This window comes from Caretta caretta, chromosome 11, assembly GCF_965140235.1.
Source record: "Caretta caretta isolate rCarCar2 chromosome 11, rCarCar1.hap1, whole genome shotgun sequence".
NCBI lineage: Eukaryota > Metazoa > Chordata > Testudines > Cheloniidae > Caretta > Caretta caretta.
The window spans coordinates 77,984,404-78,010,554 of NC_134216.1; the positions used below are offsets into that span (position 1 = coordinate 77,984,404).

Consider the following 26,151-nt stretch of genomic DNA (forward strand, 5'->3'; position numbering starts at 1 on the left):
CATTGTGCGGGCTGTAGTCTCCCTGCATTTCCCCCCCCCTGCACGGTGCATTGTGGGGGCTGTAGTCTCCCTGCATTTCCCCCCCCCGCACGGTGCATTGTGGGGGCTGTAGTCTCCCTGCATCCCCCCCCCCCCGCACGGTGCATTGTGGGGGCTGTAGTCTCCCTGCATTCCCCCTCCCGCACGGTGCATTGTGGGGGCTGTAGTCTCCCTGCTTCCCCCCCCCCGCACGGTGCATTGTGGGGGCTGTAGTCTCCCTGCATTTCCCCCCCCCGCACGGTGCATTGTGGGGGCTGTAGTCTCCCTGCTTCCCCCCCCCCCCGCACGGTGCATTGTGGGGGCTGTAGTCTCCCTGCATTCCCCCTCCCGCACGGTGCATTGTGGGGGCTGTAGTGTCCTTGCGCACCCCTTTCGCGGTGCATTGTGGGGGTGTTGTCGTTCCCCCCCCCCCCCCCCCCCCCGCGGGCAGGTCGTTCTCGTGCCGCAGCGCGTGGCGCGGTCCCGGCCGGGCTCCGCGTGACTCCGCAGCCCGCCGGGCCCTGTGGCTGCCGGGGGGGTCCGGCCTCGGGCGAGGAGCGCAGCGGAGCCCGGGGCAGCAGCCCAGGTAGGGCGCGGGGCGCGGGGCGCGGTCCGGGGCGCGGGCGCTGGTCTCCGCCGGGCGGTGGAGCGGCACTTGGGGGCATCGCCGCCGATAAAACACCGTCGCCGAAGTCCCCCGGGGCCCGGGTCAGGGAGGGCGAGCGAGGCGCTCGTAGGGGAATCTCCTTCGCGCCTTTTGGCAGCTGATGCAAGGGGAAGAAATAGTAACGGGGATGGAGCGGGGCCCCGCTGCACAAATCCATGCTCTGCTTCACTCCAGTATTTCCTTCCAGTGCTTGCTGTTGCTGCTGTTTAAAAAACCCCGAACAAAAGACCTCCCTTTTCTTTTCCAAGATCCTTACCCTTCCTCTCTTGGCTTTTGGGCGCATTTGAGCAAGTCCCCACGTGAGCCCTCTGTTCCCTAGAGCATGACTCTGCACTGCTTGTAAGATTGCGAGTTTCTGACCGTTGCCATTGTTTTATCCCCGTTTCCATTTCTACGTTTCCTTCTTGGCAGCCATTGGATTGTTTCCAGCGTTTGCTCTGGCGCAAATGTCACTTTGGTTAAAGGAGGACAGTTCCTTAGCTGTGCACGCACATTAGGGAGCTCAGCCGAGCTCTGGGAGTGGGGTTTTACTTGGCACAACCATTAATTTTGGGATTATTACAATTTAGGTGAAGTCAATTTGCCAGAGCTCTTTATGGGTTCAGTCCTGCCATTACTTATGCACAAGAACAACGAGGAGTCCTTGTGGCACTTTAAAGACTAGGGGCTTGTCTATACCGGCAATTAACAGCACTGCAACTGTCTCGCTCAGGGGTGTGAAAAAGCACACCCCTGAGCGCAGCAAGTTGCAGCATTGTAAAGCACCAGTGTAAACAGTGCCCCCCCGCGCTGGGAGCTGTGCCCCTCGTTGAGGTGGTTTTTCTAAGAGCGCTGGGAGAGCCGTCTCCCAGCACTGCGCTGTGACCACACAAGGCACGTTAAAGCACTGCCGGCGTGGACTAGCCCTAACAAATGTATTTGGGCATAAGCTTTCGTGGGCTAGAACCCACTTCATCAGATGCATGGAGTGGAAAATACAGTAAGCAGAATATATATACAGCACATGCAAAGATGGGAGTTGCCTTACCAAGGGGGCGTGGGGTCAGTGGCTCATGAGGCCAATTCAATTAAGGTGGAAGTGGCCTATTCTCAACAGTTGACAAGAGAGGGAAAATTACTTTTGTAGTGCTAACGAGGCCAGTGCAATCAAGGTCTACCTTGGCCATTTCCAGCAGTTGACCAGAAGGTGTGAGTATCAGCAGAGGGAAAATTACTTTTTATAGTGACCTAGTCACTCCCAGTCTTTATTCGGGCCTAATTTGATGGTGTCCAGTTTGCAAATTAATTCCAGTTCTGCAGTTTCATGTTGGAGTCTGTTTTTGAATTTTTTTTGTTGAAGAATTGCCACCTTTAAGTCTGTTATTGCGTGTCCAGGGAGATTGAAGTGTTCTCCTACTGGTTTTTGAATGTTACCATTCTTAATGTCTGACTTGTTTCCATTTATTCCTTTGTATAGAGACTGTCTTGTTTGGCCAGTGTACATGGCAGAGAGATATTGCTGGCACATGATGGCATATATCACATTGGTGCAAGTGAAGGAGCCCCTTCTTGTCAACTGTTGAGAATAGCCCACTTGCAGCTTTAATTGAATTGCTCTCGTTAGCACTGACCCCCCTCCCCCTTGGTAAGGCAACTCTTATCTTTTCATGTGCTGTGTATATATATATATCCTGCTTACTGTATTTTTCACTCCATGCATCTGATGAAGTGTGTTTTAGCCCATGAAAGCTTATGCCCAAATAAATATGTTAGTCTCTAAGGTGCCACAAGGACTCCTCATTTTTTGCTGATACAGACTAACACGGCTCCCCCTCTGAAACCTGTCATTATGCACAAGAGTAACTTTACTCATTTGAGCAGTCCCAGTGCAGCCAATGGGAGTATTTGCATGAGTGAAGTTATTCATGTGTGTGTATAGGATCGGGGCCTACATTCAGAGTACTCTGCTCTGCTTCATGGCTGCAGTTTACCAGAGTAAAACACTGAAGGAATTGAGTTGAATCATTTGAGTCATGTGGGCCTTGAGCTGCTGAGACATAGCGGATGTCTAGAGAGAATGGAAATAAGGGCCTCTCATCGTGATTAAATTTGATGGGCCAAAATTCCTGTACACCTGTTTGATCGACAGTGGGCGGCCTGCGTGCAGTAACTTGTTCTCATCTTATGCTGTGATAGCTACCCATTCAAATCCTGCCCAGCTGACCCAGAGCTCTTGGGGGAGAGGGACAGCAGACTGACCCATTGCTCATGGGGAGGGGGTGGAGGGGGATCGGGAGCACACTGACCCATTGCTCAACGGGGGGAGGGAGATCGGGGAGCACACTGACCCATTGCTCGCAGGGGGAAGTGGAGAGCAGACTGACTCATTGCTCACAGGTGGGAGGAGGAGTGGGGAGCAGACAGACCCATTGCTCACAGGCTGGAGGGGGAACAGGGAGCATAGAATCAGAATCTCAGGGTTGGAAGGGACCTCAGGAGGTCATCTAGTCCAACCCCCTGCTCAAAGCAGGGCCAATCCCCAACTAAATCCTCCAAATTTTTTTTCTATTTGCCCCAGATCTCTAAATGGTCCCGTCAAGGATTGAACTCACAACTCTGGGTTTAGCAAGCCAATGCTCAAACCACTGAGCTATCCCTCCCTGACTGACCCATTGCTCAAGGGGGAGTGGAGCTAACCTGAGCTGCTGGGTTCTTTCTGTTCCCTGTTTCACTCTCCTTCAGCAGCCCTGATTGGCTGCTGTTCCCCTTGAGGAGGTGGGGCAGTGGAGAAGGCAGCCGGGCGGGGGGGTTCCCTGGGCTGGGCTGGAGACCTCAGGGGGTTGAGGTGTGGCAGCCAGGATGGGAATCCCGTCGGGGTGACAGCCTCCTGGCTAGAGCGGGTGCCGCTGTCACCCTGGTGTAGCCATCCCGTGTGGGAAGGGCAATGAACTCTGCTGGCATGAGCCACCGTTACCCTGGGGCTGTCCCAGGGTAACCGTGTCAGCGAGAGTCCCCTGTAACGGAATTAGCTACGCTGGCAGCCAGTCTGCATGCAGAACTGCTGATGAGGAATCTGGGTGAGCTAAACAGCAATAAGCCACTCCAAACCTGAAATGAGCAGCCCCTGGGTATTGACGCTGGTTTTACTTAATCCAGCTGCTGCCACTTGCCGGTGTCGGCAAGGCCTGAGAAACTAAGGCCTGGTTGATGCTAAAAGGTTGGGTCCACATAGCCACGTCGGTCAGGGGTCTGAAACAGCCACCCCCCGAGCGCCGTAGCCACGCCGACCTAGCCCTCCGTGCGGGGGCAGTTCGTTCGATGGAAGAATGCTTCCATCGACCTGGTTGCTGTTGCTTGGGGAGGTGGAGTTCCTACTGTGATGGAGAAACCCCTTCCATTGCCATAGTCTGCATCTGTGCTGCAAAGTTACAGCCAGCAGCTGACGGAGGGCCGGCACCACAGTGATGCCACTGGACTGCCTGTTGTGTAGACACAGCCTGAGAAACTTTGTTTCCATGCGTGGTTGCTAGACTGTACAGCCAAGCATACCCCCCCCACCCCCCCGCATCTGCCCTACCCTCACCCACCCAAAGGCAAGTACCCCAAAGTCAGGCATTGCAAAGTTCCGAGTTTTGTAGCACCTAGCTCAGTGAGTCTGCGGGATCTATATTAAGGCCTAGATGAGGGATTAGCAGACATCTTGCCAGTGTGCCATGTGCACGAATCCTGTGCTGTGGGGACCTTCAGTCTGACTGGCTTTGTTTTTGTTCTCTTGGGCGCTAACTCTTGGGTGCTGACTAATTGTTTCCCGTGCACAGCCTGCACTGGGTTGCACCTTGGAAGTTCTTCAGGGACTGGGGATCAGGGGAAGGAATCCTTCCCTGCAGACTACTGGAGACTGGACCAGTATTTGCCAGAGGCGGAGAATAGGAGGAATGGAGGGGCACCAGTGGCCAAGGCCCACATGATAGCAGGGAAATGATTACATGAGAGGTACCCAGTTGGTCCCAGCAAGTGACCTGCACCCACACGCTGCAGAGGAAGGCACCTCCCCACCCCGCTGCCCCCAAGGCCACTGCCAAATCTGACCTGGGCAAAAATTCCTTCCCAGCCCCACCTATGGCAATCAGGTGGACCTTGAGCATGGGAGCAAGAACCAGCCAGCCACATGCTCGAGAGAGAGAGAATGCTCAGGGCCACCTCAGAGCCCTGGCCCATCCTGTCCAGTGTCCCATCTCCAGCCATGGCCATCCCTGGTGCTGCAGAGGAAGGAGAGGGGAAAAGACAAATGGGATACATGGGGGTGGGGAAGGAATCGTGACCTCTGCAGGTGACTGGCTGAAGCACTGAAGCATGTGATTTTAGGAACATCAGATGTTAACCGAACTGGACCCCCGGGCTGCTGAGCCCTGCATCCTACCACCACATGCATCCCTGTCACACAATCACACTCATATATTTGTTGGCCTCTCTCTCAAAACTAATTAAATTGCCCCCACAAATCCTGTTCGGAGGCTGTTCCAGAACCGCTGCGCTCCCATGGTTAGAAACCTCTTAATTTCCAGCCTGGATTTGTTCCTGGCCAGTTTATCCCGATCTGTTCTTGTGCCCCATTGTCCGTTAGCTTAAATGGCTCTTCATCCTCGCTGGCATCGCTCTTTGTTAACACATCAGGGGGTGACCCTGTTCGCTCTCAGCCCTTCTCAACCAAAGTGGGTTGCGACTCCGTTTTAATGGGGTCGTCAGGGTTGGCATTAGACTTACTGGGGCCAAAGCCAAAGCCCTCGGGCTTCAGCCCTGGGTGGCGGGGCTCAGGTTACAGGTCCCCTGCTGGGGCTGAATCCCTTGGGCTTCGGCTTTGGCTCCCCACCCAGGGCAGCGGCACTGGGGCAGGCTCGGACTCCGGTCCCCCCTCCTGGGGTTGTGTAGTAATTTTTGTTGTCAGAAGGGGATCGTGCTGCAGTGAAGTTTGAGAACCCCTGTGCAAGGCTAAAGGAGCCACGTTCGTCCCATCTCCTGTCAGAAAGAAGGGCCAGATGGTATTGGTTGGGTCAACAGCTGTATATCTAGGAGTGCTTTCTTAGAACACAAGATGCTGGACACACTTAGTGAAAGAATAAATGCTGAACAAAAGTGTCTCAAACCAAAGCCTCAGTGGGAGAGCCCTGAATGTGCCTGTAGGTTTCTGCTCGAACCTTGATTTGCTTTGTCAGCTCTTCACTCGAGGTTTTGGTCTCCAGCCGCTTACACAGCGTGCAGTTTTGCTTACACAAGTGGTGCCGTGGACTTTGGCCAGATTATCCACGTGTATAAGCATGTGCGGGACAGGGGCCTTTAGGCATAATCTGCAAATGTGATGACCTAAGAAATGCCAGCTGCCTCCCCTTGGCTTCCTTCTCTTTGTTCTTCAGGTTATGAACGTTCCTGGCTGAGCCTGTGGTACAGCCAGGAAGCTGGCCACACTCCTCATTTGCATCTCAGCGAGCCTCCTGAATCGGAGAATATCGGGGTTGGAAGGGACCTCAGGAGGTCATCTAGTCCCACCCCCGGCTCAAAGCAGGACCAATCCCCAATTTTTGCCCCAGATCCCTAAATGGTCCCCTCAAGGACTGAACTCACAACCCTGGGTTTCGCAGGCCAATGCTCAAACCACCAAGCTATCCCTCCCCCTGATGCACAGACTTCTGCATAACTGTGAGCTTCCCACATTCGCTCCGACTGCTCCAGTGATCGTCAGCCTGCTGTTGCTTGGGATGTTCGCCTTGTGGGCAGTGGCAGCAGAAAGGCCAGCGGTTGGCCTGGGGTCTGAGCATTACCCATCCCCCTTAGGGATGGTTCTCCGAGGACGTCACTGGTGCTGTTACTGCCTGCGCTGAAATGGCTGGTTTGCATCAGGTAACCCACCTATACAGGTCTGACCCATTAAAGAGCAGCGACTCGCCCTCCCTGTCTGGGGAGCTGGTTCCGCTGCGGGTCGGCTGGTAACAAAGGGTTTTCTACACCGCAAAGCTGCACCCTTGAACTGAAGATATAGCTTTAAACTGGTGCCAAAGGCTGTGGGGGTACCCTGAATTCAGTTTAAACCAGGCGTACTTCGGCTTAGCTTAGCTCACTTTGGAACAGGTTTAAGCTAAATTGAAATAAGCCACCCTTGGACTGAAGGCAGAGCGTCCGCTGAAAACCTGATTTACCTTGTATCGGTGCTACTTCTGCCTTTGGGACTGTTCTGAAAGAAGTAACCGTATGGCGGGAGACAGCCAAACGCCAGCCCAGTATCAGCACTGAGAGTCAATGAAAGATAGTCCTAAAAACAATGCATGAGATTTACAAAATACCACACAGCAGGAACAAAGCTATGTGGAGATATGGAGGGCAGCCCCCCGGCTGTTATCTGAGTCATGCACAAGCTTGATCCGCTTACATCTAATAAACAATAGCAGCAGGTCTAAACCCCAGGAAAAGGCCTTGAGATAACAGCAAAACATTCCTCCTCCCCTGTAGCAGGACAGGCCAGCTTCTCAGCTGTGCACTTCACAGGCTGCCGCTTAGGGGAAGGACGGTGGTTTTTCATTGTCATAGAATGTTTTTGCAGCTTTCTTGAGCTCACAGATGGCCAAGAATGGCCTTGCCCAAATGTCAGGATTTGACCCCGAGTGTTTGTGTGTGTGTTGGGGGCAGACAGAGGGAAGACATTCTCACCGCCCCATAAGAATGGCTATGCTGGGTCAGATCAATGGTCCATCTAGCCCAGTGTCCTGTCTTCCGACAGTGGCCAATGCCAGGTGCTTCAGAGGGAATGAACAGAACAGGTCATCATCAAGTGATCCATTCCCTATCATCCACTCCCAGCTTCTGGCAAATAGGCTAGGGACACCCAGAGCATGGGGTTGCATCCCTGACCATCTTGACTAATAGCCAGTGACCTTATCTAGTTGTTTTTTTGAACCCTCTTATAGTTTTCACCTTCACAACATCCCCCTGGTAACCAATTCCACAGGTTGACTGTGCGTTGTGTGAAGAAGTACTGCCTTTTGTTTGTGTTAAACCTGCTGCCTATTCGTTTCGTTGGTGACCTCTGGTGCTTGTGTTATGTCAAGGAGTAAATAACCCTCCTTATTCACTTCACAGTATCCTTGATTTCATAGGCCTCTTTCATATCCCCCCCTCGGTCATCTCTTTTCCTAGCTGAAAAGTCCCGATCTTTTTAATCTCTCCTCGTATGGCAGCCGTTCCATCCCCCTCATCGTTTTTGTTGCCCTTTTCTGAACCTTTTCCAATTCTACTGTATTTTTTTTTTGAGATGGGGTGACCAGAACTGCCCGCAGTATTCAAGGTGTGGGTGTACCACGGATTTATATATGGACATTATGATATTTTCTGTTTTCTTATCTATCTCTTTCCTAATGGTTCTTAACATTCTGTTAGGTTTTTTGACTGCTGCTGCACATTGAGCTAATGTTTTCAGAGAACAGCTAATTTAGACCCAATTATTTTATATGTATAGTTGGGATGATGTTTTCCAATGTGCATGACTTTGCATTTATCAACACTGAATTTCATCTGCCATTTTGTTGCCCAGTCACCCAGTTTTGAGAGATTCCTTTGTAACTTTTTGGAGTCTGCTTTGGACTTAACTGTCCTGGTAATTTTGTATTGTCTGTGAACTTTGCTACCTCACTGTTTACCCCTTTTTCCAGATTATTTATGAATATGTTGAACAGCACCGGTCCCAGTTGAGACCCCTGAGGGACACCACTATTTACCTCTCTCTGTTCTGAAATCTGACCATTTATTCCTACCCTTTGTTTCCTGTATTTTAACCAGTTACAGATCCATGACAGGACCTACCCTCTTATTCCATGACTGCTTACTTTGCTTAAGAGCCCTTGGTGAGGGACCTTGTAAAAGATTTTCTGAAAGTTCAGGTACGCTATATCCACTGGATCACCCTTGTCCACATGTTTGTTGACCCCTCAAAGAATTTTAGTAGATTGGTGAGGCATGATTTCCCTTTAAAAAACCATGTTGACTCTTTCCCAACAAATCATGTTCATCTCTGTGTGATAATTCTGTTCTCTACTATAGTTTCAACCAATTTTCCTGGTACTGAAGTCAGGCTTACCAGTTTTAATTGCCAGGATCACCTCTGGAGCCTTTTTTAAAAATTGGCATCACATTAGCTATCTTCCAGTCATCAGGTACAGAAGCCGATTTAAATGAGAGGTTACAGACTACAGTGAGTAGTCCTGCAATTTCACAGTTGAGTTCCTTCAGAACTTTTGGGTGAATCGCCTCTGGTCCTGGTTTCTAATTACCATTTAATTTATCAATTTGTTCCAATTTGCTCCTCTACTGACATCTAAATCTGGGACAGTTCCTCAGATTTGTCACCTAAAAAGAATGGGGCAGGTGTGGAAATCTCCCTGACATCCTCTGCAATGAAGACTGATACAAAGAATTCATTAGCTTCTCTGCAGTGGCGTTGTCTTCCCTGAGTTCTCTGCACCACCACTGTCTAGTGGCCTCCCCCCGATTATTTGGCAGGCTTCCTGCTTTTGACATAATTTAAAAAAAATTGCTGTTAGTTTTTCAGTCTTTTGCTAGTTGCTCTTCAGATTCTTTTTTTGCCTGCCTAATTGTCCTTTACCTTCAGTTTATGCTTCTGTTTTTCTCAGTAGGATTTAACTTCCAATTTTTAAAGGATGCCTTTTTGCCTCGGACTGTTTCTTTTACTTTGTTATTTAGCCACGGCGGCACTTATTTGGTCTTCTTACTGTGTTTTTTAATTTGGGGCATACATTTAATTTGAGCCCCTATTATGGCATTTTAAAAAGTTTCCATGCAGCTTGCAGGCATTTCACTTTTGTGACTGTACCTTTTAATGTTCATGTCCATTTAACTAACTTCCTCTTTCTGAAGTTTAATGCTACTGTGGTATTCCCCCCCCCCCCCCCCCCCCGGATATTTAATTTAATTATATTATGGTCACTATTACTGAGGGGTTCTCTTGGATCAGATCCTGTACTCCACATCGATCTAAATCAAGAATTGCCTCTCCTCTTGTGGGTTCCAGGACTGACTGCTCCAAGAAGCAGTCATTTAAGGTGTCTAGAAACTTCATCTCTGCCCCCGATCCTGAGGTGACATGTACCCAGTCAATATAGGGATAGTTGAAATCCACCATTATTATTGAGTTTTTTATTTTAATTGCCTCTCTGATCTCCCTGGGCATTTCACAGCCATCTCACCATCCTAGTCAGGTGGTTGGTAGTATATTCTTACTGTTATATTCATATTATTCAAGCATGGAATTACTATCCCTAGAGATTCTGTGTTACAGTTTCTGTGGTATAGGTAAAACGCTCTACAGAACCGTTGAATGTCAAGGTAGATACGGAGAGGAGTTGCTAAGACTGAATGTTGCATGCAGATGGATGCAGATTGAAGTGTGTCCATGCTCCTTTCCTAGTTACTCGTGGAGCCCTCAAATGCACCGTGCCTGGTAGAGACCTTTAACCCTGGTCTAGAATTGGCTGGAAGAGGGCACCATAGAGTGATGTGTGATGCTACGTTCTTTCAGGGACTGACGTCTCTAAAGTGTGCCCAGTCTGTGATGGTGCAGGGACCAAGCCCAGGACCGAGCCTCTATTTCTGCAGCTTGCCACTCTGTGACCAAGCAAGGATGGTCTGTCAGCTGGTATGTCAAAAGGATGAGTTTCTGAGCGTGGGGCAGAAGGACCAGCATCCTTTGCTGCCAACTGCGCCTCTGAGCTAGGAGTGAGGGCCTAACTGCCTTGAGAGGGCAGGAGTTGGACAGATAATTGGCCAACGTTCCTCCCTCAGAAGCCAAAGGAATCCCCTCACCAGGAATAAATTGGGCCCCAGAGGTCTGATTTGCCCAGGTTAGGCCCAGCTGCAGTGCTCCAGTTTGTCATTTGTTAGGGATCTGTAGACTTATTGATCAATGAGGAGATAAGTAAGAACTTGCCTCATCTGCTTACTGGTGGAGTTCAGTGTATTTGTGGGGAGCGGGCAGGGCTGTCCGAACCAGATACAGTCAAAGGTTGTCAGTTTTGCCTTAAACCGATGGGTAAAGTTACCTGCATATTGGAAGGGTTTCCTCCCCTGGCCACACTAGGAAATATCTCCAGCACTGCAAGTCCCAGGGAATGCTGGGTGTCTGCTGCAATTGGCAGGTGCATACGGGCTGTTGCGTAGCTAAAGTCTATATTGTAGGGGGATGGTGATGTCATTTCTCTTTCCCTCTTCCTGGTCCCAAGGGATTTAAGTTGACAAGGGCATGGGATAGGAAGTAAGTTCACAAGTCCTGTTCTGGGCATTATTCCAACTAAGAGCATACTGAGCAGAACACTTACTGAAGAGGTCTGTAGATGGTGAAAGATTTGGACTCCCTTCCTAAGGAATTTACCAATGCCCTTTACTCTGATTCTGAACTGGATGTCGGGATATCTAGTCATCCCGTATTTGTTGAGTGTGTGCGATGAGATTTTTAGCACTAACACTTTACTCACTGAACCCCATTAAGTCTTGCTTTTGCCAACCCACAACTTAGCTAATTCTCACGCACATCCCCAGCAATCTCACTCCATTTCCCCTTTGTCTTGTTTTTTTAAAATCTATCAATTCCAAAAAATTAGTACTAGAGCTGTTTTGATGAAATGATTTTTTCAGAAAATGCCAGTTCATCAAAACCAAAACATGTTGTGAGAAAGGGTCAGTTTGAATCAATTTTCCAACTTGAAAAAATATCTAAAAATTGTCAAAACATTGCAATTTAAACAAAAATTCAATTTTTCTAGTTTGAAATGACTTTTTGTTTTGAAGTCTAGCCAATTATGGTAAAAAAAAATTATTTATTTTTTGGTTAAATGGCCAAAATCAAAATGAATCATTCCAGTTGACCTGAACCAGTTGGTTTTTTCAGGTTTTTGATTTGCAAAAACTTTCAAGAGTTTGATTTTTCATCCTGAATTGGGATGGGAAATGTTTTTGAAATTTACAGGCACTTACTAAAGAGAACTGCAGATTATAATTCTCTCATGATCTGGGTTTCCTAGCACATCCCTTTGAGGATATCACAACCAAGTGTTCACATTAGCAGGTGATCATCTTTCCTAGCCTGATGTATGACTTGCTTTCTGTCATTATAAAGTGATTAGAGAGACAAGGTGGGAGAGGTAATATCTTTTGTTAGACCAACTTCTATTGGTGAAAGAGACCAGCTTTCAAGCTTACACAGACTTCTTTTTCATACCTAAACATCAAAGCTTCTCTTTCACCAACAGAAGTGGGGGCAATACAAGATATTACCCCACCCACCTTGTCTCTCTAATATCCTGGGACCCACATGGCTACAACAACACTGCAAACAATTATAAAGCTACGTCCATTACCTGTCGTTGGGGGATATGTTCTCAGAAAGTGCTCAGTCATGGATCTGGTTCTGAATGATTAGGGTGTTTGCCTGTAAGAAGAGATGTGAATTTTAAGCTGTAAAGCTTTGCAAACAGAAGAATTTTGAGATGATGTGAAAACCACAACAGAGTGCACAGGCCCCCATGCATGTGCAATTTTTAAAACTAGAGGTTTCAAAAAGAGTTTTTTTAAATCCACGTGCTGAATGGCTTGTAGAGCTGTAATAGGGGGACCAGGTGAAAAGCTCACAGATGAAACTTTGTGTGGGCTTTCACCTGTGACATGATGTGAAAATGGCTCTCCTGGAGGTCCTTTCCTGTTCTGTCCTGGGGGCCATTTGTACTCTGCACCTTTGTGTTCTGTGGTGCTGAGCATTTTGTTGTGGCCACTTACAGACCTGCTAGTAGCAGCTGGTAAGGAGATGTGTGTCTGCAGGGATGCTACAGGAGCACCAAGTGGATCATCCTCCAGACGTTGTGAGGTGCACGCTGGGTGCTGTAAATACCATTTGCTCATCATTAGAGCTGATCACAATTTTTTTTTCAACAAAAAGTTAACTTTATTTGAAACTAAAACTTCTGCAAGGGGCATTTAGGTCCCCTCCCCGCCCCCATTTTCTGGATTTTTGTTTTTGTGTTGTTCCTATCTCCCGTTTTATCATGAAATTCAATAGAATGAATTATGTCTGTGTGGTGTTTTTTTTTCACATTTTTTTTGGACATGCTAGCTCTTCAAAAAATCCTCACATTTGGAAAACGTTAGTGACGAAAGGAAAAATGGAAAAGTGAAAGGGGAAAATCCCTAACCATCATTCCTTTTCCCCCCACAGGCAACCTTAATACAGCATTTCATAACTTTTGCCACCTTAATAATGTTCTTTGAACACAGTTTTTGTGTGGTGTGTGTGTGTATATATGTATGGGGGTAGGGATGAGGGGGAGAGAAGATCATTAAAGGGGAAACTAGTTCTTTGCAAATTTGTCTATTGTCCCTTTGACCCTACAGCCAATATGTTACATGGGCAGCTACACTCTGCATGCACACATTAACTTTTAACTTGGATTCGCAGTCTGCGCCAAAGTCAGTCAGATCCAAATAGCATAGGTCCTGGTGCTGGGGGTGCTGCAGCACCCCCTGACTTGAAGTGACTTCCATCACATACAGGGTTTACAGTTTCAGAGGAGCAGCTCGTGTAAGTCTGTATCCGCAAAAAGAAAAGGAGGACTAGTGGCACCTTAGAGACTAACCAATTTATTTGAGCATAAGCTTTTGTGCCACAAGTCCTCCTTTTCTTTTTAGGGTTTACAGTGTGGTTCAACGGCTCTCAGCATCCCCACTATAAAAATTGTTCCAGCATCCCTGCCCAATAGTTACGGTAGGTGCACAAGTCTGTATCTGCTGTATTCACTGGAAACAAAGGGCCTGTTACATTTACTCTTGAGTCAGTTGAATCCTTTTACTCTCTGTGGAATTAGCTGTCTCATCGTGATGAGTCTGAGGCCAATAGTTTAATAATCTATATTTAGAACCGGCCGAAGGAAAAAACAAGTAAGTTTTTAAAGACCAGGCCTATAAAGTTTAACAGTGGTGTCACTAGTAGGAAGTTATGGAAACGGCGCTACTAACCGGCAGACCAGTGGTGAGCTGGAGCCGGTTCATGCGAACCGGTTGTTAAATTTAGAAGCAGTTTTAGAACCGGTTGTTAGGGCTCCCTGAGCTCCCAGCTGGGGAGGCTCCCCTGGCCCCTGCCCTGCCTCCCCCCCCTCTCGCAGAGCCTCAGGGTGCCTCGCTGCCGGTGCCAGCGCTCTGGACCACTCCTGGGCAGCTCTGCAGCTCCTGCCGCATTGAGCAGCATGGTAAGTGCGGGGGGGGGCTGCGAGCTCCAGCAGGCCGCGCGGCATCCAGACACGCTGCCCTGAGCAGCATAGTAAGGGGGCTGTGGGAGGAGGGGTTGGATAAGGAGCAGGGAGTGGTTGGAGGGGGCGAAGGTTCTGGGGGGGTGGTCAGGGGACAGGGAATGGAGCGGGGTTGGGTAGGCAGTCGCTGCCCCAGAAAGCCAGGCTGGGGCTCGGCTGGGGCAGCCCCTCAGGCCAAGGGGGCCCCGACTCACGGCGCTAGGGGCTGTTGGAGACAGGGCCGGCTCTAGGCACCAGCAAAACAAGCAGGTGCTTGGGGCGGCCCATTTCTAGGGGCGGTATTCCGGCGCCGGCCATGCTGCCCGCTAGAAATGTGCCCCCGCCGCTCCAGCTCGCCTCCGCCTGCTCCCCTGAGCCCGCTGCCGCCGCTCCGCTTCTCCCTGCTCCCTCCCAGGCTTGCTGCGCGAAACAGCTGTTTGGCGCGCGGCAAGCCTGGGAGGGAGGGAGGGAGGGAGAGAGAAGCCGAGCAGCGGCAATGGTGGAGCAGAGGTGAGCTGGGGCGGGGAGCGGTTCCTCTACCCCCTCCCCCCCACCCGTTACTTCCTGCACTCCCCCCCACCCTCGCTCACCTCCGCTTCGCCTGCTCCCCTGAACGCGCTGCCTCCCCCCTCGTTGCTCATGCGGGGGGAAGCCGTAGGAAGCAATGGGGGGGGAAATGCGGCACACGCAGGGGAGGAGGCAGGGCCGGGGATTTGGGGAAGGGGTGGGGAAGGGGCGGGGGGGGCACAAAAAACCGGGGGCTGCCAAAAATATTTTTGCTTGGGGCGGCAAAAATCCTAGAGCCAGCCCTGGTTGGAGAAGGGGCTCGGTGCTAGAGGGGGGTGCATGGAGCAGCACCGTTTGGGGTGCGCGGGGCTATGGAAGGGCTGAGGGGCCCTGTGTCCTGTCTTGGGGCAGGGGCTGCACTGCGGCTGGTACCTGCACTGCGCAACCATCCGGGCAGCTGCTCCGGGGCCCCGCGGGCAGAGGCTGATCCAATGCCGCCTTGCTCAGCAGCCGCGGCTGAGCTCCATGCTGCTTCCTGCCCGGCCCAGGAAGCGTGACCGGCTGCGCTGGGCAGGGAGATCAGGCATCATGTGACTGGGCACCGTGTAGGGCCGGGGAGCCAGGCCCCTGGCAGCAGCAGCCTCCTCTGCCCCAGGAGCCGGGCAGGGCTGGCTGGTGTCATGGCTAGGGGCTGCCTTGGGCGTGCTGGGGCGAGGCCCCCCCAGTCTCTCCCGCTCCTGCACTGTGGGGCTGTCCGGCCTCCGCCGCTCGGGGGTGCTCACCTCCCACAGTGGGGAGTCGGGCAGAAGGGAGCCGCCGCCCCCCATGCCGGGAGCGACCCTACTGATGCAAGGGCTGCAGGACTCCTGCGCCACCAGCAGGCACCTGGGATGGAGAATGGGCCTGGGGAGGGCAGGGGGGCAGGACAGAGCCTGGGGGGACAGGAAGGGGCAGGATAGAGCCTGGGGGGCAGGATGGAGCCTGGGGAAGGTGGGAGGGGGCAGGACAGAGGCACATCCCTTAAATCAGAACTTTTTATAGGGAACTGGTTGTTAAGATTTGGCAGCTCATCACTGCTACAGACTATTTAATAGAGAATGGTAACCATCCCACAGCATTCTACAGTGGGGCTTTGATTCCCTGTTAAATTCATTGGGACTGGGTCACTGCAACATTCCCATTCCTCTGGCAGAAGTCCCTTTGCCTCCCCTGGAATTCAGCACCTTGGGGAGTAAAACTTTCCAGCTGAGAGAAACAAACCAATCTGCCTGGCTTTTCGGTGGAACAAGTGGGGATTTTCAGGTATTAGCTAAAGAGTGAGGCAAAGGAACAAGCAAACCCCTGTAAACCAGACTTACTGAGGTTTGCGATTTATTTTACTTAGTTCTTAAACATCCTCTGAGAACACCCATCTATTTGTGCTGCCTGCGTCTTCGAAGGAAGTGTGTATCGGCTTTTTTGTTTTTGCGACTTTGCAGCTAGAAAAAACATATACCAGAGAGAAAGTTCAGGGTATTTGTTTGCAATTATTTTGCAGAGAAATTTGACTTGTTGCCAAACTCTTCTATTTCCACAGAAATTCCAGCAGCAGATCTATGGGTGGGAGATTCTCTCTGCAAGGAGACAGAGAGACTGGCCTGAAAGTGGCTCAGCCTGTCTGACGGCCACCTGGGAAAAGGTTGTTTCCCTCTGATGCACCAGAGAAGGGCGACGGCAGAGCCATGTCTGTCGAGGATGATGGCTCTGTAATGCACCCCCCTGAGTCTGCAGTGGACCAGCGCTGGAAGTTCCTCGTCTTCTACCTCTGCTTTTACGGCTTCATGACCCAGATCAGACCTGGGGAGAGCTTCATCACCCCCTACTTGCTGGGAGCTGACAAGAACTTCACCATGGAAGAGGTGAGTTTGCAGTGTGTGTCTCTCCGCCTCCCCCACCATGCAGCTGCCATGCACCTGGCTCTGGAGAGCAGCAGTCTGCAACATGCGCTCCTTTTCAGCATCTCCTTAAGGGCAAGTTAGGCTCCCGTAAACACTGCTCCTGGGGGGCTGCTACAGGGGCTCACGGAAGTGATTCTCTCTGGCGGATGGGAGAGCAGTACGTGCTGAGATGAAGCAATGAGGGGGAGGTGAGAACAGCTACGTGCTAGTGATGCAAATCTATCTGTGAGGTGGGACAGCACCGGACTGGAGCGAGAGGTACATCCGTCCGGGACAGGTGTGCTCTCTGTACCAGTAATTCAGAGCCCTCTCCCCACTGGTAGGCCAGTGTCTGCCCCTTATATCTGTTTGTGTAGTGTGCGCAATTCCTTGTGTTTTTCACACAACCAGGCAACGCTCTTCTCAAGCAGCAAGAGCGCCCCAGCGCATCTGCAGGGGTGGTGGGAGTTCTTCTCCGTCCCTGTGTGCTAGCCGCCCGGCTGGGTTACGGGGTTTGCTCTTAGCTGGATTGCAAGCTACTGCCCCTTTGCATGTGGTTCAAGAGCTCCGAAGGCTGATGGCACCTCGGGGTGAGGGGTCCATCTGGGAGGCTGTCAGTGAAAAGGGGGCTCCTCTCCAGTGTTGTCCAGCGGTGTGAGGGGACACAGCCTGTGCATACATATGCTACACTAGGGTTTGGAGACAGCACCGGTGCCACGTTCTTCACGTGAGGCATTCTCAGCCCCGTTGTAAGAGCCGCTACCTCTGGGAGCTCGGTGTGTCTCGCTGAGCCGTGGAAAGGCCACAGGAGGTGCACTCCGTACCTGTGCCCACAAACGGAGCTCGCCCCAAGGCCACCCACGTGTGGGGGCTGAGTTAAACTGAGCTGGTTTTTAAATGTGAGAGCTGGGCCAAGGGTAGCCCAAGCTAAGACCCTGCTCCATGTTTAGGGGAGATGCTTGAGACCCCCACGGCCTGATGGATCCTGTGTGAAGATCCTGCTTCCCCACGCTGTCCCGCTGCCCTCCCCATCCCTGAGTCCAGAGCCTTTAGTTCCTGCTGCGTCTGTGCTGTGGCTGCCCAGCCCAGGCAGTGGAAATGAGAAACCCTTCAGACGGGCATGGTCAGAGATGGCAAAGTGCAGCGAGGCACAGCCCTGAGTTACCCTGCCTCGCTGACATGCAGGAGAGAGGAGACAGCTGCGCCGGGTTTCTAGGGGAGGTGTCTGAGTCGCTGTGGTTCTGAGAGGCCAGCCCTGGGGCCAGCTGGGATACTGCCGTGATGGTGCACGTTTCATGTATGGTTTGTCAGGGGAGGGAGAGGCTGTAACATCCTCTCTGTGATCAGCCAAAGGGCTCCTCAGCACTGCCCAGTGCTACCATGAGGGATCAGCCCTGGGCCTTGTGCTCAGGGCTCCCGAGGCAGAGCCTGGCGGGAGTGAGAGGGGAGCCCGGCAGAGAGGGCACAGAGAGGAGTGGGTGGGGAGACAGGGATGGGCTGTGGTTTGGAAACACTGGCGACGGCCTGCCACGGCTCCCCCCTGCTGTGTTCTCGTCTGAGTCTGGCCAGACCAGAAAAGTCAGCTGGGAGCCGCGGGTACAGAGGAGGCTGCTGTCAGTAGCAGGGAAGAGTGGGTACTTTTCATCCCGCTTTATCCCATTGTTCTGCTGGGCCCACAGCTCCCCCACCTCCCACCCCGTGGGGGTGGTCTGTGTGCCAGACCCTGGCGCTGGATATGGGCACTCCCAGGCTGTGGGGGGAGCATACAGCAGGCTTGGGGACGACATGGTTTCCGGCTGCCTTTCAATCCAGCTGGCCCAGGTGTCATCCCCCAGCATGATCGCTCTGTGGGGTGTTGGGGGGGTTGGTTTCCTCACTCCTCAACCTAATTTCCTTTTTTGACAGGGTTACAGGGCTAGTGGGCGGAGGGAGCAGTAGATGTGACGTATTGTGATTTTAGTCAGGCTTTGGATACAGTCCCACGTGATAGTCTCATAGACAAACTAGGGAAATGGGGTCTAGATGAAATTACTGTAAGGCAAGTGCAGAACTGGCTGAAAGACTGTACTGAAAGATAGTTTTCAATGGTTCGCTGACAAACTGGAAGGGCATATTTAGTGGGGTCCCCTGCATACAGTAATAGTCCATATTTTCATTAATGACTTGTATAATGCAGTGGAGAGTATGCTTATGAAATGTGCTGATGACACAAAGCTGCGAAGGGTTGCAAGCTGTTTGGCATACGGGATTAGGATTCAAAATGACCTTGACAAAGTAGAGAATTGGTCTGAAATCAACAAGATGAAATTCAGCAAAGACAAGTGCAAAGTACTTCACTCAGGAAGCAAAAGTCAAATGTACAACTCCGAAGTGGGGAAGAACAGGCTAGGGGTAGTTCTCCGGAAAAGGATCGGGCAGGGCGTGTTAGTGGGTCACAAATTGAATGTGAGTCAATAACATGATGTGGTTGTGAAGAAGGCTAATATCATTCTAAGGTGTAGTAACAGGAATGTTGGATGTAAGACATCGGAAGTAATTGTCCTGTCCTGCTTAGCAGTGGTGAGGTCTTAGCTGGAGAACTGTGTTTAATTCTTAGATTCATGGAGTCTAAGGCCAGAAGAGACCACTGGGACCATCCAGTCTGATGCCCTGTACAGCACAGGCCAGAGACCTGCCCCCAAAATAATTTTTTAGAGCAGATCTTTGATAAAAACGTCCAACCTTGATTTAAAAATGGTCAGTGCTGGAGAATCCACCACGACCTCCGGTAAATTGTTCCAATGGTTAATTACGGTCACCATTAAAAATGTATTCCTTTATTTCCAGTTTGAATTTGTCTAGCTTCAGCTTCCAGCCATTGGAACGTGTTAGACCTCTCTCTGCTAGATTGAAGAGCCCATTATTAAATATTTGTTCCCCATGTAGGTGTTTATAGACTGTGATCAAATCATCCCTTAATTTTCTTTTTGTTAAGTGAATAGATCATATTCCTTGAGTGTGTAAGGCAGGTTTCGAATCCTTTCATCATTCTCGTAGCTCTTCTCTGACCCCTCTCCACTTTGTCAAATCCTTCTTGAATTGTGGGCACCAGCACTGGACACAGGATTCCAGCAGCAGTTGCACCAATGCCAAATGCAGAGGTAAAATAATCTTTCTACTCCTACTCGAGATTCCCCTGTTTATGCATCCCAGGATCACATTAACTCTTTTGGCCCACTGGGAAATAAAGTTCAGCTGATTATCCACCATGACCTCCAAATCTTTTTCAGAGTCCCTACTTCCCAGGATAGAGTCCCCATCCTGTAATTATGGCCAACATTCTTTTTTCCTAGTTTTGTACATTTACAGTTAGCCAAATTAAAATGCTTGTTGTTTGCTTGCGCCCAGTTTACCAAGCAATATAGATATCTGTCAATCAGTGTCCTCCTCTTTATTTACCACTCCTCCAATTTTTGTGTCATCTATAAACTTTATCAGTGATGATTTTATGTTTTTGTTCTAGTCATTGATAAAGATGTTACATAGCATAGGGCTAAGAACTGATTCCTGCATGATCTCATTGGAAACAGACCTGGTCAATGTCGATTCCCTGTTTACAGTTACATTTTTGAGACTTATCAGTTAGCCAGTTTTTCATCCATTCCATGTGTGCCATGTTCATTAAATATTGATCTATATTTTTAATCAGAATGTTACGTGGATCCAAGTAAAATGCCTTACAGAAGTCTTATTATCTCTACATTATTACCTTTATCGATGAAACTTATAATCTCATCTGAAAAAAGACATCAGTTTAGTTTGACAGGATCTATTTTCTATAAAGACATGTAGATTTGTATTCATTATATTATCGTCCTTTAGTTCGTTATTAATTGAGTCCCATATCAGCAGCTGGATGTCAGGCTGACAGGCCTATAATTACTCAGGTCATCCCAAAAAGAAAAGGAGTACTTGTGATACTAGAGATACTAACGGAATGGAAAGAGTGTTCTCACTATACTATGAGACTCTGTCATCTGTTTTTTCCCCAAATACAGAACAGAAATATTTATTGAACACCTCTGCCTTTTCTTCATTATTATTGACAATTCTACCATTTCCGTCTAGTAATGGACCAATACCATAGTCAGGATTCTTTTCGTTCCTAATATGTGTTAAAAACTTGTAGGCTCATAGACTTTTAAGGTGAGAAGGGACCGTTGTGATCATCTAGTCTGACCTCCTGCACGTCTCAGGCCACACAATCTCACGCACCCACTCCTGTAATAGTCCCATAATCTCTGTCTGAGTTACTGAAGTCCTCAAATCATGACTTAAAGACTTCAAGTTACGGCGAATTCACCATTTGAGAATCCACTCTTGTTCAAACCAGCTAGTGACCAGCTCCTCCTTATTGTCCTTAACTCTGTTAGTCATAGAGTTGTCCTGGAGTCCCTTGGCTTCCCGTATCAATTTTCTACAATTCATAATTTCTGCTTTATATTCATTATTATCATCTTCCCCTTTCTTCCATTTGTTTTATATATATAAAAAATATTTTTTACAGCTGTCTTCATTTCCCTTCTAAACCAGGCAGTTTTTCTAACCAGCACAATCTTCTTCCTCAGTTGTAGGATTAAGACTCATTGGGCATCATTCATTTGCAAATTGGATACAATTAACTTAGGCTTGAATAGAGACTGGGAGTGGCTAAGTCATTATGCAAGGTAACCTATTTCCCCTTGTTTTTTCCTACCCCCCCCCCCCAAGACGTTCTTGTTAAACCCTGGATTTGTGCTGGAAATGGCCCACCTTGATTATCATACACATTGTAAGGAGAGTGATCACTTTAGATAAGCTATTACCAGCAGGAGAGTGCAGTGGGGGGAGGTATTTTTTCATGCTTTGTGTGTATAAAAAGATCTTCTACACTTTCCACAGTATGCATCCGATGAAGTGAGCTGTAGCTCACAAAGGCTTATGCTCAAATAAATTGGTTAGTTTCTAAGGTGCCACAAGTACTCCTTTTCTTATTGGGTATCTATTAATGTGTTCTTAAATGATTCCCAATTATCCTTTACATTTTTCTGATTAAACTCCTCCTCCCAGCTGATTTGGGTTCATAATTATTTTCAGCTTTGTGAAATTGGCCCTATTAAATTCTGGGTGTCACATTTTAGGAAAGATGTGGATAAATTGAAAAGTCCAGAGGAGGAGAGCAACAAAAATGAGAAAAGGTTTAGAAAATCTTATCTTTGAGGAAAGGTTAAAAAAAACGGGGCATCTTTAGTCTTGAGAAAAGAAGTCTGAGAGGGGACCTGAGAACATAATGCAAATATACGAAGAGGTGTTATCCAGAGGAGGGTGATCAATTGGCCTCCATGTCCCTTGAAGGTAGGACAAAAAGTATTGGGGATAATCTGCAGTATTGGGGATAATTTAGGTTAGATATTAGGAAAAACTTTCCAATTATAAAGGTAGTTAAGCTCTGGAACAGGCTTCTGGGGTGTGTGTGTGTGTGTGTGGAATCCCCCTCAGAGGTTTTGAAGAACAGGTTGGACAAACATCTGTCAGGGATAGTCTAGGTTCACTTGGTCCTGCCTCAGTGCAGTGGGCCAGACTAGATGACCTGTTGAGGTCCCTTCCAGCCATACAGTTCTATGGTTCTTATTGGCTTCAGCTCCCAAGAGCAAAGCCTGACTCTGTGCTACCTGGCTGGTCTTCTGTGGGAACATCTCCTGGCTGGGCCTGAGCCCGCTTCTGAGGGGCGATGGGGTTCGGCGGGTCTGGGCTGTGTCCTCTCTGGAGGGTGAGGGAGGACGGTGAGTGACACCCTTGTGTGCAGATGATCTCCTTGCTTGGTGGCTGCCAGCGCTCTAGCCCAGCACTGAGTGTCCCAGAGAGGAGCAGGGAGAGGCCAGGCCGGGTTGGGATTTTGGAGGAGTGATGTGGTTGGTGCGGAGGGCAGTTTGGGTCTCAGGATTGCTGGGTGCTCTGCTCCTCTGACCTCGCAGGTGCCTTGTGCAGTGCAACTGTTGTCACCAGTGAGCCCCCCACAGATGGCACCCCTGTGCGCTAGGCCCTGTGGGAGCTGTGAGAGCAGGAGTCAGTGTGGGTCCGTGAGGGTTAGTAGCCTCCTGCCCCGAGTCTCAGAGACCCTTTCCACCACAGAGGTGGCTGGACATTTCATCTCAGTGCTCCCCTCCGGTTGCCAGCTGATGCCCCTGAGCTAGCGTGTTCCGCTCTCTGTCCTGTGGGACCCCTCTCGCGGGCGGGGTCTCCAGAGCCCCATGCTAAGGGGCTGATCTCCCGTGCTAGGCAGGGGGACACGGCCATCCAGGTGAGGTGGTGGGCCTTGAGCTCGGTGACCAGGAATGTGCCCTACACTGAGCTGCCAGCATGGCAGGGGCTGGCCTGTGGGGGCAGGTGGGCTGCTCTGTCTCTCACTCAGGCCCCTCTGCAGCTTCCTGACTGGGAAAGTGACTTTAAAAGAGCATCTCGATGGCCAGGGGTCGATCTCTTCTGATTGCTGAGAGGAAGCTGCCCGGCCCACCCCTCCTCGCGCCGTCCCTGCAGCGCGGCCTGGCTTAGTTCATTGGTGCAGGCATAGATCCCTGCTGCACCGAGGAGTGTCGCAGGCGAACGGCTAGACAACGCCAAGCAAAACAAGTGTCATGTTACCCGCACAGCCCCTGAGCTAGCGCGAAGGAGACCCTGTGCCCACCCCCTGCTGCCACTGACCTACCCCTGCCGGCCCCTCCCAGAGAGGAATGGGGTCATGTGCTTCCAGGGGCCTTTCATCGGAGGTTATGCAAACTCCGTGACATAAGTGGGTCACTGTTGTTCCTGCCCCTCTGACCCTGCCCCTGCGGCTGTTGCAAAGAGGCCCAGTGGGCTGGGGGCAGGCGAGGGAGGGGAAGGGGAATGGGCAGTGTGGGGGAGGGCAGCCACGGGTGGGCAGGACCTTGAATCAGCGCAGGCTGAGAGTTCACTTTCTGCACTGTCCCCCAGCTGCCAAGGGGCCAGATGAAGCCCAGCACCTCCGTGAATCCTGGCTGAATGCTGGGAACGGTCCCCCGCACACAGATAAGGAGAGTCCTTCTCTCACCTTTTTGTGGCAATGGAGAACCCAACCCCTGCTGGCTGACGGGGCACATGCAGCCGAGCCGGGCGGCGTTGGCGAGGAGGGGGACCGCAGCGCCGGCTCCTGGAGACGTTCTCTGCTTAGGACAGTGCACTGTGTGCCCGCACTGTGCAGCCTCCACGCTGGAGTCGTTACTCTCCGTCCTCGCAGCCCGAATGCAATTACATGTCACAGCCCTGGAGGGGGAAATGCCAAAGAAACCCACCGCAGGAGCATCGAACCTCAAAAAGGGGAACTGCACAGAAGTAAGGAGACTTGTGAAATGGAAATTGAAAGCAACATGCCAGGGTGAAATGCCAGCAAACGGCATGGAGACTATTAAAAACACCATACTAGAGGCTTACACTAAATCTATACCACACATGAAAAAAACAAACCAGTATGAGGATCAAAAAAATGCCACCATGGCTAAACAGCAGAGTAAAAGAGGCACTTAGAGGCCAAAAGGCCTCTCTACAGCCTGTTTCTTCCCTCTCAGGTGCCTGGCTTTGCACTGGGGGGGGATTTCAGGGTGAGGAGTTGCACAGAAGACCCTGGAAGAGATACTGCAGCCAGTTGAAAAACAGGGAAAAGGATTTGCCCAATTGCATTGTGCTGGGCTTGGGAATGTGTCAACGGACTCATTCCTGCGCTGGAAACATCATGCTTTGGAGGAAATGTTTGTGAAATCGGAATTTTGGAAAAGTGGAGATTTTCAAGATTGAACCTCCCCCATGTGACTAAACTGGAAAATCCAGATTGTCAACACAACCCCCTAGTCATTGAAATCTAAAAAACTCCCTCAACTCTTACAGTGTCCACGTGTCCATTGTGGGGTTGAAGCTGGACAATTTTTTTGAAAAATAATTAAAAAAATTTTTTTTGAAAAAGTATCTTCCGTTGTCCAAATGCCAGATTTGAACTGTTCTCTTTGGTTTGCAGCACCAACAGACCCATGTGATCCTCTGGATGGTATAATTATCACACCATAAACGAACCCTGCCCGGCTTTCCTGGTGGCTTAGGTTTTAACCCAATTAATCGCCTTAACAAGGAGCAGTTTCTGCTTCTCTGGAAAGCCTCGGCTGGAGTGCACCTGGCCAAGCGCACGTGGTCTGGCATGGGGGTTACAGTATGCCAAGGACTGGTGCAGAACACCGCATGGACTAGATCATGTCACCCTTGTGGTCCGTGCTCAGGGTCTCCCTTCTGCCTCGCTTCCCAAGAAGTCAAATTTCAGAGCCATCAGCTGTGGCTTCCTGTGTGAGCAGGAGGGGGAAAAACAAGGAGCTTATAAAGAAAGAAACGTGTTTACAAAGGGCTTTTAAAATGTGCCCGTTTTAGTTAACCTTTCTGTGCCCGATGCACGTGCAGAGCCTCGCCAGAGAGGGCAGCAGCAGAGCTCCATGGAAGCAGGCCTGTCTGATGGATGCCCTGGCGCTAGGGCTGGCGAACGCTGCCCTGCCAGTCAGTGCGTTTGCCCTAGCTCTCGGGGATTATACTAACAGTCTTGGGGGATAGGTGTAATACCTGTGACTACATCAGCCGAGATGATCTACTGGTCTCGGCTGCCTGAAAATCAATGGATGCACCTTTAGTTTGGGTAGTGTCTTCCGTATGAGCCACAGCCCGAAGTGCTTTGCAGAATCTGCTCATGGTAGCATGAGGGGCAGGACGAGGGATGGGAGGCAAGGGGCCTGTGCTGCTGGCCTCGTGGGCTGAGCATGGGATTGCTGCTCTCTCTGACTCGCTCCCCGTCCTGGGCAGGGCTGCTCAGAGGGCAGGGAGAGGCTCGTCTGGGGACTCTGCACAGTTATCAGGCCACGGCTGCTCAGCAATCCCGGCCAGCTGGGGAGATTCAGAAGTGTGGGGAAGCAGGGCAGGGGCATCCGGTCTTTCTGAGGACAGGGAGTCTCCCCTACCCTGCTGCCTGCACCTTCCTGCTGGTGGCAGTGGGGAGGGGAGATGATCTCTGGGCACTGTCACTGGTAACGCTGTCCAGCAACTCTCTCTCCACTCTGGTGACTAGAGGGCTGTGTCCTCTTGTGCCTGCTCTGACTTGCTGGGACGGTGGCTGCTGGCGCCCCTGTGAGGTGTCCAAAGTGGTTTTCTGAATGACTGTGGAGCTTTGTGGGGCTGCAGTCACAGAATCATAGGACTGGAAGGGGCCTTGAGAAGTCATCTAATCCAGTCCCCTGCACTCATGGCAGGGCTAAGTTTTATCAGACCATCCCTGACAGGTGTTTGTCTAACATGCTCTTAATCTCCAGTGACGGGGATTCCACAACCTCCCTAGGCAATTTATTCCGGTGCTTAACCACTCTGACAAGAAGTTTTTCCTAATGTCCAGCCTAAACCTCCCTTGCTGCAATTTAAGCCCATTGCTTCCTGCTCTGTCCTCAGAGGTAAAGAAGAACAATTCTTCTCCCTCCTCCTCGTAACAACCTTGTATGTACTTGAAAACTGTTATCATGTCCCTCCCCAGTCTTCTCTTCTCCAGACTAAACAAACCCAGTTTTTTCAATCTTCCCTCATAGGTCATGTTTTCTAGACCTTTAATCATTTTTGTTGCTCTTCTCTGGTCTTTCTCCAATTTGTCCACATCTTTCCTGAAATGTGGCGCCCAGAATTG

The 26,151-nt window shown here is 50.4% G+C and overlaps 1 protein-coding gene across 4 annotated transcripts in view; it reads left to right on the top strand.

Annotated features, from left to right (window-relative positions):
• The first annotated feature begins 454 nt into the window (after window positions 1–454).
• SLC19A1 (solute carrier family 19 member 1) overlaps window positions 455–26,151 on the top strand; it is a 40,622-nt gene continuing 14,925 nt past the window's right edge. The window contains exons 1-3 of one of the 4 annotated variants that reach the window (XM_048870501.2): window positions 455–604; window positions 6,076–6,559; window positions 16,079–16,400. In XM_048870501.2, coding sequence (XP_048726458.1) covers window positions 16,224–16,400 — 177 coding nt within the window. In that variant the 5' untranslated portion in view covers window positions 455–604; window positions 6,076–6,559; window positions 16,079–16,223. Of the gene's footprint in view, window positions 605–6,075; window positions 6,560–8,567; window positions 8,590–15,688; window positions 15,805–16,078; window positions 16,401–26,151 lie in introns of those variants that run through there. The other 3 variants (XM_048870500.2, XM_075118192.1, XM_075118193.1) reach the window with 3 other exon arrangements.